This window comes from Perca flavescens, chromosome 8, assembly GCF_004354835.1.
Source record: "Perca flavescens isolate YP-PL-M2 chromosome 8, PFLA_1.0, whole genome shotgun sequence".
Taxonomy (NCBI): Eukaryota; Metazoa; Chordata; class Actinopteri; order Perciformes; family Percidae; genus Perca; species Perca flavescens.
Window position 1 is genome coordinate 24,065,661 of NC_041338.1, and position 18,846 is coordinate 24,084,506.

Consider the following 18,846-nt stretch of genomic DNA (forward strand, 5'->3'; position numbering starts at 1 on the left):
AAACATTTCTTTTGAATGATAGCGCTGTCCAATATTTATCACTTAGTGGGATTATCTCAGCTAAATATGAAAAGAAAGAAAGTCGTCTCAGCCTTTCTCCAAGTGAACTGCTCCAAAAACCTGCATCAGTAGTGGAAGAAGTATTTAGATCCTTAATTCAAGTATAAATATTAATAACAACAATGATATACAAAAAATACTCTATAACAATTAAAAGTCCGGCACCCAAGTAAAAGTACAAAAGTATCAGCAGTAAAAACGTATTGTTATTGTTCAAGTTATTGTTTGCTGGTCGAGGTGGAGCTAGTTTTAACTACTTTATATTTGGGCCAGTGGTTCCCAATCTAGGGGTCAGACCCCCTCCAAAGGGTCACAAGATAAATCTGAGGGGTAGGGAGATGATTCATTGGATTGGAAAAAATATGGAAAACAAAAGTTCTGCAACACAAAATATCCATTCAATTTCCTCTAATTGTTGCTCTTTTATGAAATATTGGATCAACTGACCTCTTTGGGTCTTAAAGAGTCCTAAAACCAGGAAACCATCTGATAGGTTTAGAGGGTAAAACAGTCGTTAATGGAACTGCTAACAACTGGAGCCTCCCACTGGTGACATCTTTAAAAAGATGTCCCCATTATCATCTACTGGGGCTCACTGTGTTCGGTGGCCACATGAGTTCCGTTGAAGCTCTGACCTCTATTTTGAAATGTAGGCTATCAGAGCACACGTCCCACATTAGATAAGACTGCACTCTCTGTGTTTGGATACGACTCTACTTAGCCTACGCACCTGTCTGACTGTCTCTACTGCGGTCTTACGCCTCCTCTTATCGTGAGCCAACAACACCTGGAGGAGAGTGGACTCAACCCGGCTGAGCTAAAAGATGGAGTTGTTGGCCGCTGCGCCTTTAAGACCGCATGTGGTCTACAGCTCGCTGCTCCCATGGCAGGCTCTGTAGGTGCACCACGCTCTCAAAGTTTGACTGGGGAATAGCTCCGGGGACAGGGGACACGGCAGCAGCATCCCCCCGCCGGGAAACACACACACACACACACACAAGGAACCATCATCTGAAGAGGGGGGAAGGACCGCAGCTCGCCTGGGAGTGTCCGACTCAGGCGATAAGAACAATGGAAGAGGTGGCTAAACGGATTTTCGATTTCTAAATGAGAAACACAAGAAGGTTATTATAGCGGTGTTTGCTGAAAGGAGGGACTCCCGGCTGCAGCCTCCCCCCCTCAGCCATGCCGCTTGTATTCCGCACGCTGCTGTTCGGCTTTGTAACGCTGCTCGTTGTGGTTTTCATAATTGATGATATTGCAGAAGTGGAGGAAGAAACTGCGTAAGTAGCCCACCGTACTTAACCCGTGTGTGTGTGTGTGTGTGTGTGTGTGTGTGTGTGTGTGTGTGTGTGTGTGTGTGTGTTTGTATTGTTTTCTTGTTATTTCCTGAATTGAATCTGTGAAGTGGTGAGAGGGTGGGAAAAAAGAATAAACGAGTGTATCTGAATTGAAGTTTGGACTTGAATGGGAAGAAAGCCTGTGTGTGGATTATTTCTACATTTGTAACACTTGGGAGCAGCAGGAGCAGCTGTTCTGAAAGCAGCCCGCCGAAGGTCTCCAAGGATTATTTGTCTTGCAGCAGCCTGCATGCAGGATAGGATACGTTACACTATAGAGAAAGAGAGGGGTGTGTGTGTGTGTAAGAAGAAGGGGGCAGCAACGGATTGGAAACAAAAGGCTTTCCTCTTTTTAATTTTCAGACTTTGAAATGTTGAGCAGTGCAGCAGAAATGCACATGCAACAAGAAAATGCATTCTTAATTTAGCACCAAAATACTTCTGTGACATGTAAAACCAACCAGACCACAACAGTGCAACATCCTCTTCCTCTCATCAGTATCACCACAGCTAATAAAGATGCTGTTGTACCTGAATGGCAAAAATGACTTTCCCTTTTATGTCTCTGTGAAGTGTTTGAATTCTCACATTTCCATTTCAGCGAGAACATTTTGTTTTGAATGCAATTACCCGGCTGTGGCTCACGTTGTAATGAGGTCATGTTGGCTTGTGATTCGCCGTGGGAGAAGAACGAGAACCAATCCCACTTGTGTATAAAATGCAGTTTAACACAATTATAACAATATATTTAAAGCCACCAGGATTGTAAAATGAGTGAGAACAGCCCACCTGTCTGTCAGAGAAGCACTCCTCTGTTTCAGCTTCACGCTCCTTCAAGACCAGCTTGTCACGATTTCATCACATCTGACCAAGGTCATGATTGCAAAATAGGCCGATCTGAATGCACATACAGTATGTTTATTGTAAATGCATCTTGGCTGGCATATTTAACGCCCCTGTAAAAAGATTGCTCACTTCCCTGAGAAACGAAAACCTCCTTTCAGTATAATGGGGCTCCATTAAGGCTATATTTCTCCTCATTACATCAGCAAACACGGTGGATTGCTTTAAAAAAATACCTTGATGCTTAAAAGACAGAAATACAGTACGCCTCGTATTGAATACAGTGGGTGCATTATTGTTACAGGATATGGTTACAGGAAGGATTTGACGCATCAGTCCACTATCAACCAAGGCTTCAGGGTGCATTATATGATTCATAATTCCATCTAAATCTTTTTTTTCTTTTATCTCTAGAAATACTGGACATTCACAGAAGATGAACTTGCACCAGCTCATCCCTCAACCACACAGGTCTGAAATAAATCTAATCATCTCCATACACACACACACACACACACACACACACACACACACACACACACACCTAATATGCATATAGCTGTAGACCATCATTGGGGAGCTTACCGGAGTCTTCCTATATAAATTGTATAGTTGGCATTGGTAATATGATTCCATTGCAGCCCTGACATTGAGTCATTCACAGTGAGCGTCTCATTACTTTTTACAGTGAGAAGGCAGCTGCTATAAATACCCATCAATGTGGTTGTCCATGTGACAGCGAATACAGCTGCCATAAGAATAAAGCTAAATTAAAAAAGCTGTCTTTCAAATAACATCAGCGTTATTACATTTAAATTATCTTTAAGCCTCATTGAAGCCAAGCCAAGGGAAGTCAATTTTGTTTCTACACAGTGGTGAAGGAAGTATTCAGATCCTTTGATTAAAGGTGCTGTAGGTAGGATTAGGAAGATCCAGGATTTAGCCAAAGAATTTGAACATCAACAACTTCTCAGTCTCTCCCCCCTTTCTGCTAAAGGCCAAAATGGTCTCCTAAGCCCCACCCCCCACATGGAAAAATTAATGTGTGTGCATGAGCAGTGATTGACACACAGTTAGACACTCTTCCATTCTCATTTAGAAAGGCTGCAGCACAAGTGGATCCAACTGCTTTGACGAGATTAAGCAAAGATGTAAATCATCTCGGTCCGAGCTACAATACCACTGTCAAGCTCTCGTCAAACAACTGGACCTTCAACAAGACCCTCTCCAACCTCATCAGGCAGACTCCTCACTCTCAACAATTATCTCAACACATTTTCACATTCGACAAAGCGGAGTCTTTTATAACTAGTGTGTATTTTCTCTTTTCACAGGAAGAATATTCTAAGATTTCTTGATCCCGAGAGAGACATCTCTATTCTGAAGGGCACGCTGAAGCCAGGAGATATCATCCACTATGTGTTTGATCGCCACAGCACCATAAACATCTCAGAAAATCTCTACCGTCTTTTGCCAACTGTATCCCCCATGAAGAACCAACATCACAGGCGCTGCGCCATTGTGGGAAACTCTGGGATCCTGCTGAACAGCAGCTGTGGACCCGACATCGACTCTCATGACTTTGTTATCAGGTATTTTGTTTTTTCACAGAAATGGCATAAATGATTACAGGGTTGGAAGTCTTCCACTTGAAATAAATGATAAAACATGCTGGTCAAAGTGGACTGTAGTTGAAATGGATTACCACATTAGTTTCAGTTGTAGGTTTATCTCACTTTACAGAGAGTATATAATTCACATTAGAATGACAATGATTTTCTTCAGTTCTCGGTTTAATTCAGGTTTAGAGTCGGTGCTCACGCAGCTGGAAATATATTAATTGCACTTTTGAAAAAGCTGTCAAAGTTTTTTTAATGATTTAAAGTTGGAAACGAGCTGCTGGACTGAGAGCAATTAAATGCATGATTATACATTAAACTGACATTTTGAAAAGCGCTCTCAGGGGTCCTGCTCTCATTTACCAGAGTTGTGTTTGTGAAGCCATCAGCCGGCTCGGTCTTGTGTCCAAGGAGTTTGCTGAGTGGGTTATTTATCACTATTCATACTCCGAAAATAAATCTGTCTAGGGTTATATTATAATAGAAGATGCAACAAAAAAAGTATTCTGGTTGGGATTCTGTGTACTGTATATGATAAATGACACTTTGAAACCTACTTCTATGGAAATCAGGATAATTGAGGCTGTCTAATTTTGGCATATGACACACAAAATAGCTAATGTGGTGATGTAACTGTCTGATACATGAGTAATAACGATGAGGAGTTAGTTGTCTGTGTGAAATGTGAGGAACAGTAACTTGAGCAAGGATGACTTACAGACGCAGAGCGGGGACAGATGATGACCTAGGGAATGGAACACGCAACATCTGTTCAGCTAGGAACAATCTAACAAAAGAAATCTGTGGAGGTATCTGTGAGACACATCCTGTCATAAATCAAGGCCTGTAATGTTGTTATAATATATAAATGGAGCAGGAAGTAGCTGTCTGTGGTAGCACCTCTTTCAGCTAAATGATCAATAGCTGAATAGGCCTCAACATGCCTGTCCCTTTTTTATTCAGAAATGTATTCTGTTGTCAGCGCATCTTGTCTTTTCTAAGTGCTGCGATGTTATGCTGATGAGTAGAGGTCACGGTTTTCTAGACCACAGCAGCATGGTAATAACGTCAGGCCATGGCGGTAATGGTTGGCTGCAGGCAGACAACAGGGAATGTGGCATTTTTAAAAGCTAAAGAATTTGCTCTGACATTCACGTATCATATAGGGAAATAATGCCTCGGCTAAATATAGTTCTCTGCTCTATGCTGGGTTGTAATTGAATAACTTGGGGTACTCGAGCAGTTAATAAATTGCCCTTTCAAAGGACCTTTCAAAAATAAACTAGAGTCAGCTGATGGTGCTTATTTGTCATGTTTTCTGTTTGCATATAATCTTTGAACCAATTATTTGCTTAAACCTACATTGTGTAATTTTTTGAGTTGATTCTTAGCAAAAACCCCTTTGTTCTTTTACAAATATGTGCTCATTCATGTGTAATTACTTCCACCAATTAATCAAAGTATTCTCATAAGCGTAGAATCTGCCATTCAGAATCATTCAGAATACATAGGAGCGACTCGCTCGAATGACGGCCGCCATTTAGCACCTCCATCTTTAAAATACATTAGCCAAAGAGGGACATATCTCCACATTTCGCCCTCTTACACCTATTGGCACTGTGACGAATGCAAGGGGGATATTACTCGCCAGGGAAGCGAAAAAGAGAAATAAAACGACAACGCGACAGGCAAAGCAACAAGACCAAAGTTAATATTTGAGTGGCAGGAACAGCTGCGTGTAAACGATAGAGAGACCTAATTTCGGGTTCAGCCACCGTAGGAGGAAGGGCTAGAAAGTAATCTTCAGTTGGTTGTCATATACAATTTCACCGCTAGATGGGAGAAATTCTTACACAATGTAGCTTTAAGCAGGTACATCAGCTGTATTATTGACAGCAACTTTTAAGATGTAAAAACCATGCATTTTGAGATTACTGAAGAATTAAGTGTTCTTTTACGTCCTTGTGCACTAAACAACTGGATTATCTGAAAAATGAAATGTGACAAAGCTGAAATGTTGATGTTCTGGAGATGCATAGTTTTCCCTGGACAGTCAGCAGCCACAATATATTGAGTTATTAAAACCAAGCACTCCTGGTTTGTTTTCCTGCCACACTGCAGGGAACAGAGATGCCTCACCGTGAAGATAATTACCAGCTTTGTGTTTTCTGGTATTTACTTGGAGGCCAAGGTTAACACCAATGAACAAAATGCCATCCTGCTTTAATGCGGAATTTCACTTCTATTTTCTGCTCTATTTCACTCCCGGTAGAAATGTCTGCTAGGCAAATGGGTGGTAAATTGAATTTGTCTTTAGTAAGGTGTGAGCTACCGGAAGATTTTTGAAAAGATGTATGTATGAAGTTAATTAACCATTGCTGTGCAGCTTGTCACCATAATCAGTTTATGAAATGAAAGGCCTATCACAATAACGCTGGTGCATACAATTGTTTATCAGTGTTTTTAAGCCCCCAACGTCTCCTTCCTGGCAGCGCTGCCTGGAAGACACTAGGATTAGGCAATGGTCAGGGTTATGGTTAGGGTTAGGTGCCTTGAAGTCAACGGTCACAGCGCTGCCTGGAAGGAGACATTGGGGGCTTAAAACACCATCGAGTACATATCATTATTCAAGTATACAATTTAAGTGCATGCACATGTCTTTCATTTAAGCTCACCTGAGATTCTGGCGAATATGAAGACCACAGCGCATGAACTGCATATGATTCTCATAATCTTCATATTTATCAAACCATTCAGTGACCCCTCACATCTTGCATTTATTACCTCTGCATAAATGTTTCGCTCCACTCTTTTTTTTATTCGGGTTTTCAATTTATCACCCATCTCTCTGTTCAGGTAATAGATTTAAAGGTGCGCTGCCACACGTATTTCATTACTTTGTGGTGATGTCTGAAGTTCTACCATAGACTCTGTAACATTTTTTTGTGGAAAAAAATTACTTGGTTACCTCGTTTCAAGCCATTCTAGCATGGTATAGAAAGCCTACAGGAAGACTCAATTTCTGCCAGTTCTCATTAATATTCAACAAGCTAAGCTGTTTGAATCTGATTGGCTAACAGCTAGCCAATGAGAGCCTGGCTGTCAGCATCCTTTACCCAGCGCAACTGGGCGAGCTCATGAATAGTAATGAGCTCCGGCAACATGATGTCAGACTGACCAGCTTTTGTAATTGGCCTGATTTCTCCGCTTATTTCTGTCAAGGGGGTAAGCTTCGCTTCAGAACTCGAGCCATCTATGGCGCCATTTTGTTGCTAACTGGCCATCACCTCCTGTTAGCATTCCGCTGACCGCCATTTTTTTTGTTTTTTTTTATTTAGTAGAGGAATTACCGTATAGTACAGGAGAAGCTCGCAGTTTCGACTTACATGAGCTGTTTAGGTTTAATTACTAATGTTAACTAGCATGTTAGTTAGCAATAATTAGCCTGTGCCCATGTTATCTCCTTACATCCACCTACACTCTCCGTATCTGTAAGATTGGGAATGATTGAGATTTCTCTTGGCACAGCTACCAGAAGACTTCCAACTTTCAGACACGTTGTCACGTCACATTCTCTCAGTTGGAGGCTGCGCAGTAAAGCTGGCCATCACCGGAAAAGTGCTTCTAATAGCCTTCACTGGTCTCCGTCCAGAGCAACGGGGTCTATTGGTCCATTATATACTGTCTATGATTTCTGTTCAGTGGCTAGAGGTGACAGAGGAGCTAGCAGTTAATTTTCACATTCATGACATAACACAAACTCATATGGACCTAACATATTTAAAAAAAAAACGGTTTTGTGTGGCAGGGCACCTTTAAGAAAACAAATGAGGAAATGGGCTCTACTTGCTGTCTCTATATTAAGTTTCTGAAATCCTTGAGGCCAACCAGGAGCAAAGGTCTGTTGAATCTTTTGAAATCGAGTTTGAGTTTTCTTTTAAATGAAATGATTAACAACATCCCACTACTCAGAAACATTTCAGGCTCTGTCTCAGCTTGTGTGTGTGTGTTGTGTTGTGTTGTGTGTGTGTGTGTTAAATCAAAGAAAATGTGTGAGTGCTCGCTTTATATGGGATGTCATAGCTTTATCAGTCGCTGAATCTGAACTGAAAGGGGAACTTGTATTAACTATATGATAGACCTGTCCCCTCCAACTAAGTTTCTTATACCTGTAAAGCTTATACGAAGCTGCTTTGAAGCGTGTTGGTTGCTCAACACTTCATTGAGAAACTTTGCTTCATGTTTGCAGATGTGTAGATAGGTTCGGATCAAAAGACAGAGAAACCAGATGATAAAGGAAATAACTTCATTTTTCATTTTGCTTTTACATTGACACTGACACTGAGTGATGTGTGCTTTGCTTGTTTTCAGGTGTAACCTGGCACCAGTGGAGGAGTACTTTCAGGACGTGGGGTGGCGGACCAACTTGGTGACCATGAACCCTTCAGTGGTGCAGCGGGCCTTCCAGGACCTGGTCAGCGAAGAGTGGAGGGATCGCTTCTTGCAGCGGCTTCAAAGCCTCAGCGGCAGTGTGCTGTGGATCCCAGCCTTCATGGCCAAGGGGGGAGAGGAGCGCGTGGAGTGGGCCCTTCGTCTCATCCTGTTGCACACTGTGGACGTACGCACCGCCTTCCCCTCGCTGCGCCTCCTCCACGCTGTCAGAGGGTAAGATGTAGCTCAGGCTGGCAGCCGCTGATCCTGGTATGCTGCGTCAATTAAGAACACCTGTGTCTTTGTGTGTTTGGGTCTGAAATGAATGACATAGTTCAAGTAGACATACAGGTATCCGTTTTTTATGATTTATTTGTGTGCTAGGATCAGTCGTTTATGTCTCTCTTAAACAAATAGTTGAACATTTTGGAAAATGGACTTGTTTGCCTTCTTGTAGAGTGTTAGATGAAAAGGTCGCTAGAGCTGTAACAATTCCAAATTTTACTGTACAATTAATTGTCTAAGAAATAATTGCGATTAACAATATAATTGTCTATTTCAGTTTTTCAAACAAATTGAAGTTTTGAATGAATCCCAGGATACATCTTTTGGTTATATCACTGTTATGTGACCCAGATAATGTAACACAGGTATACAACCTATGAAGTAAACCGCGCCTCCTTATCATCATAAAACATTGTATTTTTTTCTTTAATAAACATAAGACTGACAATTACCATCAACAGTCATACCCCTTAGGACCTTAGCTAATGTTGGCAATAAATTGCAGTTAAACAAAGAAACGGCGATTATGTAAAAAAAATTAGCAATTAGACAATTATGGAATAATTACTACAGGCCTAAAGGTCGCTACTACTCTTATATTTGTGTGTTAAGTAAGAAGCAGGAGGTGTTTAAGCTTAAAGATTGGAAACAAGGAAAAAGCTGGCCTGGCTCAGTTCAAAGTTAAAAAAAAAAGCCTACCAACACTTCAAAAGCTCATTAATTATGCCTTTATTCCTTGTTTAATCCGCACACAAGCAGAAATGTAACAAGTACAAGAGTCTATAGCCACACTGGTGGCTTTCTGAGGCTGAATTTATGGACAGCTAAATGCTCACAATGACTTTTATTTAAACACCCTGATGTGTAGAAAGTATAATGTTTGACTGACTGATAATCCCTTCCCTAGAGCCATGTGTGCTTTTTCGGGGGACTCGCATGCTTTGACTATTTCTTGGTGATCGACAACGGCGACTTTCCGGAGTTTTGTCGTCACGGTGAGGTTACCAGGCAACCAGCAGAGACGCTACGTAGAAGTGCTGAGCGGATAGATAAACTGTTGTTCATGGTATCGATCCTCTCATTTAACTCTCTGCAAGATAGCAAATAAGCACATTTCCCAAAATGTCAAGCTATTCCTTTAACTGAAGCTGAGTTCTTCACTGTGACCAAGTGTTCATTCTCAGCTTTTGTGCATTGATTTTGAGACAGACTTTCTGACACTTACTACTTCTGAAAATGCTTTATAAAGAGATCAATTTGCTGTATGCATAAATGATGTGCAAAATATATTTGTTAGCTCCAAATTCTGTTATATACAGTTATGAAATCCCTCTGTGAAATTTGTGCTGCTGTCCTTGCTTGCTCTCTCATTACAAACAGACTCTGCTTGGGATCTTTCCTTCCTTTGTTAAAAAGCCTAACAACCACCGCTGGTCAGCAACCAAATGCCATTTTGTATACCCCAACTAACACTCTGTATTGCGAGTGGAGTATAACTGGGCCATTCATTTATAATTATTTATTTATAAGTCTGTTTGATCAGTGTTTTACAAGAGAAAATAATTTGCCTGAAATCTTCTTGAAGATTAAACTCATGCCTTTGTCCTTTTTAAAGTGCTGTCTGTTAAATAGTCCCCTGACCTGACCTTCTCTCAGTACCAATGAACTTTATATCCCCATCATGTGCAGGAGAGAACTGAGGATCTGCTCATTTTCACTCCAACCAAATGCCGCATCAGACCATTTTGCTGATTAGTAGACGGTCTCCTCTGTTTGTTACCTGCTGTAGTGTTTGGTTGGACTGTAAACCTGCCCTGTGGAGTTTGCCCTTCATGGCACATGAACTGCTTTAAATGGTACAACTTCTGCATCTCAACACGGCCTTCCACACGGACCACAGAGTGCACAGCCAGAGGCGATAGGCCCGAGGCTGGAGAAATGGGCCAGTGTGACTGGAAAGCAAAATTAAGTTGGGTCAAAGTGAACGTCTGACCACCTGCCTCTGACGGCAGCATGTGGCATCTCATTATAAAAGGAGCTCCTAGGTTACCTGAAGTAGAAGAATGCAATAGTGCAGAGCTGCGCCAGTGTGTGCCGTTTTGTTTAACATATCCACCTGAACAACTAATTAAACTAATATTTAGTCTTCAGGAGTTATTATTCTGAAGAAACATACAGTTAAAGCTTTGCCAACTGGGTGAGAGAAAACTTGTCTGGAAACTAAACAAATATACATTGTTTGTTTCCTCTGCAGATGGCTGCACTTGATTCGAGATTATTGAGCCACCAAATGTTTGGAATAATCTGTGTTAAGAATAGGGCTGCAAGAAATGATTCTTTTTATTGTCAATATGTAAAAATGCCTTTTCCTAGAGCCTGAAATATCCTCTTCTGTTGCTTAATTTGTCCAGTCAAAAGTGCAAAACCCAAGATAATCATTTTAAAATGACATAAAAGAGAGAAAAGTGTAGCAAAACTCTTCAGAAGCTGGCTCCAGAGAGTGTTAGGTGTTCTTGATTCATAAATGACTTAAACAATTAATCTTCTATCATAATTGGCAATCAATCAATCGACCAGCTGCTTCAGCATTAGTTAAAAAAATAAGGACATTTCTTGCAGTGCATCCACTTAGCAAATGAAAGAAGAGATGAAAAGGTCACTTATTGATCATCTGTGAGCAGACAGTCCTTAAAGGGGCAGCTTGTTGGTCTACAGCAGAGAAACCTATCCAGCAAGCTCTACATTTTTACCTGTGTGACTCCTTAGGATTCAGCTCCACTCTGGGCTCTGGCATACTGTATATCTGGATTAATATCAAAACCCAGAGGGAGGAAGGTCTTACTGAAGGAGATAAGTGTTGCTCCCTAATGAAGACTGACTTACTTATGTGCTACCTAGAAAAGAGCTCTGGAGACCTTGAACATATTCTTCCTTTTGCTGTATTTCTAGGTGACAGTTAACGAATCATTGGATGCAGCTAATCGCATACTATACATCTTCGTCAACAGGTATTGGCTAACCAACAATGTCCACATCAAGCGTCCGACTACTGGGCTCCTCATGTACACGATGGCCACTCGCTTCTGTGAAGAGATCCATCTTTACGGCTTCTGGCCCTTCCCACTCGACCCGCAGGGCAGATCAGTCAAATACCACTACTACGATACTCTAAAGTACGAGTACACGTCCAGCTCCAGTCCTCACACCATGCCTTTGGAGTTCAGGACCCTGAGCGCATTGCACAGACAGGGGGCGCTCCGGCTCCACACTGGGACCTGTGATGCAGAGAGGAGACCACAGAAGGAGCTCCAGAGAAAATAGCTTTAAAGGAGGATCTCGATGGAAACCACTTTGTTGACTGAGCAGACTCTGTACAAACTGTTTTCTTGTTTACACACTTTTATGAAACTTGAATTAACTTATTTTCAGTAATTGGAACTTTTTGTATTTCAAGCTATTTAGTGACTTGTTTCACTGGTTAACGAGATTTCTATGGCAACCTTAAAAATAATGAGACCCTTTTCTGCTGGTGTGACCAAACTGTTCATAGAGATCCTGTCATGTTCATCTGTTGGCCCCTTTTTATTTTTCTTAAAAAGACCATTTTTGAAAGTCTAACCAGGTTTCCAGTATGGTTATAAGTTTAAAATTAAGGGTTCAGAACATATTTTGATGTTTTGTGTTCAAATTGGTCATGATACGCCATCAATTAATATCCCTCAGTTTATGATATGATAGGGCTCCATTTAAGGCTGTAGTTGTGAGTCACTTTTTGGGCCACAAGATGGAAGCACTTAAAAATCAGGGAGAATGATAGTAAAAGAAGAAATGTTGGTCACCTCTTCAAACATTAGTGTTTTTTAATTTGATGTTCAACTTGTGATAACAAATTTTCATCTGATAATGAACTTTTTATGTTTTTGTAGCTTCTTATAAAGTGCGTAAATGGTGTTTACCAAAAGTCCAGTCAACCAGAGCTGCCATGTGATAAGGTTAGGTTAACCAAAAGGAAAAATGGAAGCACGTAGAATTGTATTCAGCTTCTTTGAGGACAAAGAGGGAGTGTACCAGCTGTTCACATAGGAATGTTTACACAGACTTAGCCGGCAGTAAACTCACTTTGTTAACTTTGTTAACACCAGCCCTGTTTCTGCACTGGAAATGTTAGTAGTGAGGGCAGACTGTAGTTGTGTTGTGGTAGTAAGAAAAGCTTGAATTTCTTTACATGAATGTATTGGTGATATTCTTACAAGTGCTGTAAGAAAGGATGCCCATGTTGTGCTTTAAATAAATTACAGTTAGCAGCAGTTTCAGTGTAATAACACTGAGAGGACAATTAGCTCGTAACTTATTTGCCTTCATTAATTTTAAATGCTGTATGAAATATACTTGTATAGTGTGTTAGGGTTAGTATTTTAACCAATATAGGTTGATACAGATATGTGGGGAATTTTCATTGAATTTGAGAGTATTTTGTGCCTATAATCACTCAATTTGACAATTTAAAATTGGACCATTCACATTCCCAGAAATAACTGTTCAGGGTTTATCTAAATCATTCTTAACAGGATGGGAAAGATGTATCAATAGTATCACCCACTTACGAAACACTTTATGCAGATATGAATAAACATTAAAATAACTTAAAAAAATATACTTTGGTTGGTCAAACCAATACATCAGTTTAATGCTAGTTTGGATTATATTGTTGAACTTTCAAGCTTCACCTCAGTAAAACTCTTAAAGTTTAGTTGAGTTTTTTAGGAGTTGTCTTGATACAGGACGCTTTGGGGTATTTTTCTGCAACAAAATGCTTTCCAAGAGCTCTGCAGCTAAACAAGTTGCCTCTCATGTGCTTCCAGCCATGTGATATGTGCATAATAGTGTTGTTTTGCCAGGATGCGCCTGTTGACTCGCATTTTGGCCCACACCCTTACTTAAATTAAGAATGGATACAAAAGTTGTACTAGAGAGTGAGCGGTCTGAAGCAATGAATGGTTTATTTGTCTGAGCTCGGCAAAAATAGAAACATTCTGCAACCAACACAATTAAGTTAATTAACCCAGAATTTGCTACCGTTGAAAAAACTTTATACTGACCTGTACTGTACAGTAGTTTCTGCTGATTACCTGAGGGGGTTGTGCTGCATAGTTTCATCTTACCTCTTTTCATGTATACCGTATGTAAACATCTGTTTAATGTCCAAATTTCAGCAAACATGTTAGCTTTTGCATGTTTTGTCTTGACTTGATACATACAACTTTGGTATTTATATTTTTGTTGTTGAAAATATTCAATATGACTCAAGGATACTTAAATTGTGCAGTTATGACAAAGTGAATGTACTTTTCTGTGGCAGAAAACAAAAGATCAGAATGGGGACAATAACACTTCAAGACTCTCCCTTAAAATGATTTAACACTTCAAAGGAAGTACTTTTATTTCAGTAGTATTTCAAAGAAATGGAAACTATGGAAACAACTGTGGTTACACAAAACATATCTGTGTCAAAAACCAAACAGGGTCTTGTTTTTTAATAAACTTCCAAAACAAACTTTTACAAACTCTTTTTTTTTTTTTTTTTTAAATGTGGGATTGGGGAAATTAGCTACAGTCTTCAAATAGCTACCACAATGACTTTGATTCATTTTACAACAGGAACTGTCTGCAGCAGATGATTGCGTTCTAGTAAAAGTCCAGAATTAGCATCTTTAAATGAGCAGGTTTTTTCCACTATTTCACGCACAACTAAAGATAAAATAAAAGATGTTGCCAAGATGTTAGAGGATAACTGTACAAGGGTGACATATTTGCCTGAGACAAACTTTAGCAAAGGCACAAACATGGATCTGCAGTTTTCTGCACATACAGTGAAAGACTAAATGAAACATGACTCAATACTGAAATGAACAGTGGTCATATAGTCTGATGAAAAACAGAGGAAATAGCCAGCAGTCTGCTAAAGCACATGCGACAAATATGGTTAAAAGTTTGATTCACATATGATTGAAAAACATTCACATACACTCCATATGGCTTGTGTATCTAACAGTAAATATATTAGTATTCTATGAATGGCCATAACTTTGTTTGGAACAAAGGAAACTACACAATGTTCTTTCTCCTGGAAAGAAAATGTTGTTCAAGTTGAGCATTGCCATGATCATTCAGAAACAGCTGCAGCTGTAGGCCATGGTGCCCAAATCCAATACCAGTTTAGATTAAAACAGAAGATCACCTCAGCCACTCACATTTGCTGCAGAAACCTAATAGGTGTACTCTGTAATGTGGTTAGTTTACTGTAATTACATTCACACATGGGTAAGGTTTGTGAACGCCTCTGTAATTTCTTTTGTGTACTTTATGTCAGACTTTCGGTTGATCATTTGTGTATTTAGTATTTGATTTAAAGATATAACAAATTTGACAAACAGTTATGATTTTCATTGTCTTTATTAGTAATTTAATACTTATCTAATGGGCCAAATTGTTTGAGGTAAAACCTCCATTTTAATGTCGAAACATTTCCACCAAGATAGGGACACTTTTCTTTTTTTGTTTTTACCAGAATCTGTACGGCACAGAGAAGCAACTCTTCAGGGGGAAAACATCAGTCCTTTTCAAGTCAGACATCACAAGAGTCAGTGAGCCATTAATGGAAATTGATGTGGGAGACTTTCCATAATACTTTACTAGCTGCTCACCTCTCAAACCTATCTCAAACAAGAGATACCCGATTTTGGGGATTATTTTTAATAGAGTAACTAGACATTATATGGCAACATAATATTGTTTTGATTTAGAAAATAAGACACTACATCATTTCCAACCTGTTGTTGATATTGTTCAGTGGTTACTTGATACAGTGACATTGTGAATGAATTAACACACCCGATCACAACAGATTACAGCATTCACATTCATAGCAAATAGATGTATTCCATAAACACCGTACAAATATAACCTGACTATATTATTTGAGATTTTAACCAAATTTGAACCTTGAAAATGTAGAACTTCAGCTGAGACAGCAGCAAAACAGGAACGTCTACAACAACACACGGTAAAAAAATATACACTTACTCCATAGATAAGGACAGACTGCCTTCAACAGTATATATGCACAATAAAGTGGTTAGTAGATAGAAATATATTTGGTATGAAAGTTTAGTTAAAAATATCAATAGAGTCTTCAGTGTGCAATTTTTTTTTACATTTCAATAAAGTAATTCTGCACAATATTTGTTGCATGTTAACATGTTATGCATTAACTGACTGTCTTTAGTTTTAATATGGGAAGATCATAGCTTTAAAGCCGGCATTGGTTCCTCCTATAAACTCAGAAAATGTAAAAAAAAAAAAAAAAAAAAAAAAAAGAAAAGAAGTAATTTCCATGTAATTATATGTTTTGAAGACAATTGAATGCCAAGTCTTTAACAGCCTGATTACTGAATGACTTTTGAGAAGAAGTCACAATATAAAGCATCCTGATCTTCAACATCAGAAACAATTGTGCAAGTTATTTGTGCCACATGATAGAAGCGTAAGCTAAGCAGCAAACAATGATATCCATACAGCTCCAGTCCTTTAAACACAGGTAAAAGCCATGCACAAGCAGCATTAGAAGTTGATGATTTGATAAAACTTGAACAGCATAAAGATATAAGAAATCACTTGAGATGTCCCAGGCAGAACAGGAGATATCAAATATTGATGTCCATGCTGAGATTCACCTGCAAAAAAAACATGAAAACTCACAGTGACTTGACTGAATTATAGCTGATGTTAAGGTCCATTTGGTTATGAGGAAATACGTTCGCCAACAGAGTCCTGTCTGACTTGGAAGTCAAGAATGTTATGTAAACAGGACGCCATATCTTCCTTTGAGGAAGAGGTTGTGAGTTAAAGAACAATTGAAAGGACGGAAGGGTGAAACCTAATGTCAACATCAGATTAACTAAAACAATGTTTCTTTAAAATAGTGTATCTTCAAGAGGAGCAAGCAACAAATACACATACTACTAGTATACATACATTTATGCATTCTTTGATATTCCTGTCTGTGTGTTTTATACTGTATCGCATTACTTAAAATGTGTGTGTGCTTAATATTAATATTATTAGAGGTCTACTAAAAGCAGTGAGACACTCCGACATCTGCTTTAGTAGCACAAGCTGACTAACTGTGGTGCCACCTAGCACCAGTTAGTGATTAGTTAGTTATTTAATAGTCAAAGAGTTACGAGGTGCTTTCCATAGGTAAATCAAGAGTAAAACATTTTATGACTACAATGGTAGTGAGATAAGAAGAGGCATTAAGAAAAAGTAAGACACGCAAAAACAGGCAAATTCAAAAGTAGAAAGATACTGTTAAAGGGTTATGTTTTTTTTAAATATACACTAATCTTTAAAGTTTAATATTTTTAACCCTTTATATATATTATATATATTTCTTTAAGGACATATGATACATTTCTGTAAAAAATAAAAGTGTGAAATATGGACTAGTTTATATACCCTTATCACACTGGATATCTCCCCTGTATGTATAGAGGGAATTATAGATTTCCGTCAAATGGGTAGAACATTCTCAATGGGATTAGGCCTGCATTGGTTCTTCTTTGGGCAGTATAAACAGAAGAAAAAATAATTATTTTCAATTTAAAAAAAGAACAAACCTGTATTTGACATCAAAGAGGGTTGAGTCATCCTCATCATCGTTCTCCTCATTAAGAGGGGCCATCTCCACACGCTCCGCAGGTGTCGTTATAATGTCATATTTTCGTGTTTTCCTGATTCGTCTCCCAGATCTGTGGGAAAACGTTGCCAAACATGAGACGAGCACAAGACATTAAATCTCACCATTTAGGCTGACTGACTAAACCACATCAGCTGTAAACCTATTTTAGTTTTTTTCCACATGGTGAGAATTAAAGTGGTAAAATGTTGAGTTCTGAAGGACCATGCTCCATGCTTTCCTCAGATAAAATAGTGCTAATTAACATTAATTAAATTGTGATAATTGATTTATCAACCAAAATGCCAACTATTCTGTATAGTTACACCTTTTCAAATGTGAAGATTAGCTGTTTATTCAGTTTTATATCTTTGCAAAACATTTTGAAGACAGCACACTGGGCTCTGGTAACTTGTGATGGCCATTTTTAAGTTTTTCTGATATTTTACAGACTAAAAGATCCATCGATTAATCGAGAAAAATATCAACAGATTAATCAGTGATGAAAATGATTATTAATTGCAGCCCTAATATGAAATACGGTTATAGTAAACCTAATATAAAGTCAGTAAATGTGATAAATACAAAGATGGATCAAAACTGTAAAAAAAAAAAAGAAAAGATATAGTCTACTTCACACAGGTCACAGGTCTACACATAAGGACACAAAAAGCCTAGGCTATACAATATATAATACCATCAGGTTGCTTCAAGTAGCCTACTCATAGTCTACATTAGAATTCCCTGTAGGAACATAAGCCTATTAATAGGCCCAGACCTGAAACAACCATATGATCCTAATCGATTAATTTAAAAGGAACACTAAATCGCGACATTTATACTGTTATCTACTGTGACTGCATCATTGTAAGGCTGCTTATTGGCCTTACAGCTAAGAAGCATTAACCTGCTTACCTGACCACTTTGATGACTAGGCATGTGATGAGACCAGCTGTTAACACGCAGATGAAAATAACAATGTTTTTCAGAGTTGGAAGATACGTTATTATTGATGAAATCCGGGATCCCACGGCGGCATCTGTGACATTATGTATCAGTTCATCTTCGCTGATGATGGATGATGTTGAATTTAACTGCGTCGCGGGAGAAGAATGAGTTTGTAGTTCGCCACCGACAAGCCACAGAGCCGCGATAATAAAAGTTAAAACCAGATTGTATGTCACCATGGTGCTGAAATAAAAAATAAAAAATGCAAGCCAGGATGTTCTTTCAGTAGCTTCTCTAAACTAGATGAAATGCGACAGCAGCTGTCACATTATAGAGAATCGGCTTATCACTGTTAGTTTTGGCTATTTACACAATAATGCGAAACGCAAATATCCATCTTCCTCCTAGTGCAATCGTCTCCAAATGGTGGACTTCTAGGTGGTAACTGATTTGCCTACACAAACGTGTTCAATTCCTCCCTTATTGCATTTGGACTGCATGGGGATGGGGATTATCCGCCTCCGGAAGAGCTCCGCAGGCTGGCCTACTGTTCCCGGTGCTGAAGAGGAGCATTATGTGGGTT

At 39.1% G+C, this 18,846-nt stretch overlaps 2 protein-coding genes across 3 annotated transcripts; one reads left to right on the forward strand and one right to left on the reverse strand.

The window, feature by feature from the left end:
* Positions 1-727: 727 nt before the first annotated feature.
* st8sia2 (ST8 alpha-N-acetyl-neuraminide alpha-2,8-sialyltransferase 2) lies at positions 728-14,092 on the forward strand. Of its 2 annotated transcripts, XM_028585996.1 has the most exons (7): positions 728-1,343; positions 2,658-2,714; positions 3,343-3,483; positions 3,578-3,835; positions 8,234-8,527; positions 9,486-9,573; positions 11,587-11,630. In XM_028585996.1, the coding sequence occupies exons 1-6, from the start codon at positions 1,246-1,248 to the stop codon at positions 9,535-9,537; spliced, it is 900 nt and encodes a 299-aa protein (XP_028441797.1). In that variant the 5' UTR covers positions 728-1,245; the 3' UTR covers positions 9,538-9,573; positions 11,587-11,630. The 2 variants fall into 2 exon arrangements, with proteins under 2 accessions (XP_028441797.1, XP_028441796.1); XM_028585995.1 differs by lacking the exon at positions 9,486-9,573 and having other exon boundaries at positions 11,587-14,092.
* Positions 13,966-18,829, reverse strand: fam174b (family with sequence similarity 174 member B). Its single transcript, XM_028585997.1, has 3 exons — positions 18,231-18,829; positions 17,257-17,388; positions 13,966-16,311 (listed from the first exon to the last, which is right to left on the reverse strand). Exons 1-3 carry the CDS (start codon positions 18,500-18,502, stop codon positions 16,308-16,310), a joined length of 408 nt encoding a protein of 135 aa, XP_028441798.1. The 5' UTR covers positions 18,503-18,829; the 3' UTR covers positions 13,966-16,307.
* Positions 18,830-18,846: the final 17 nt, after the last annotated feature.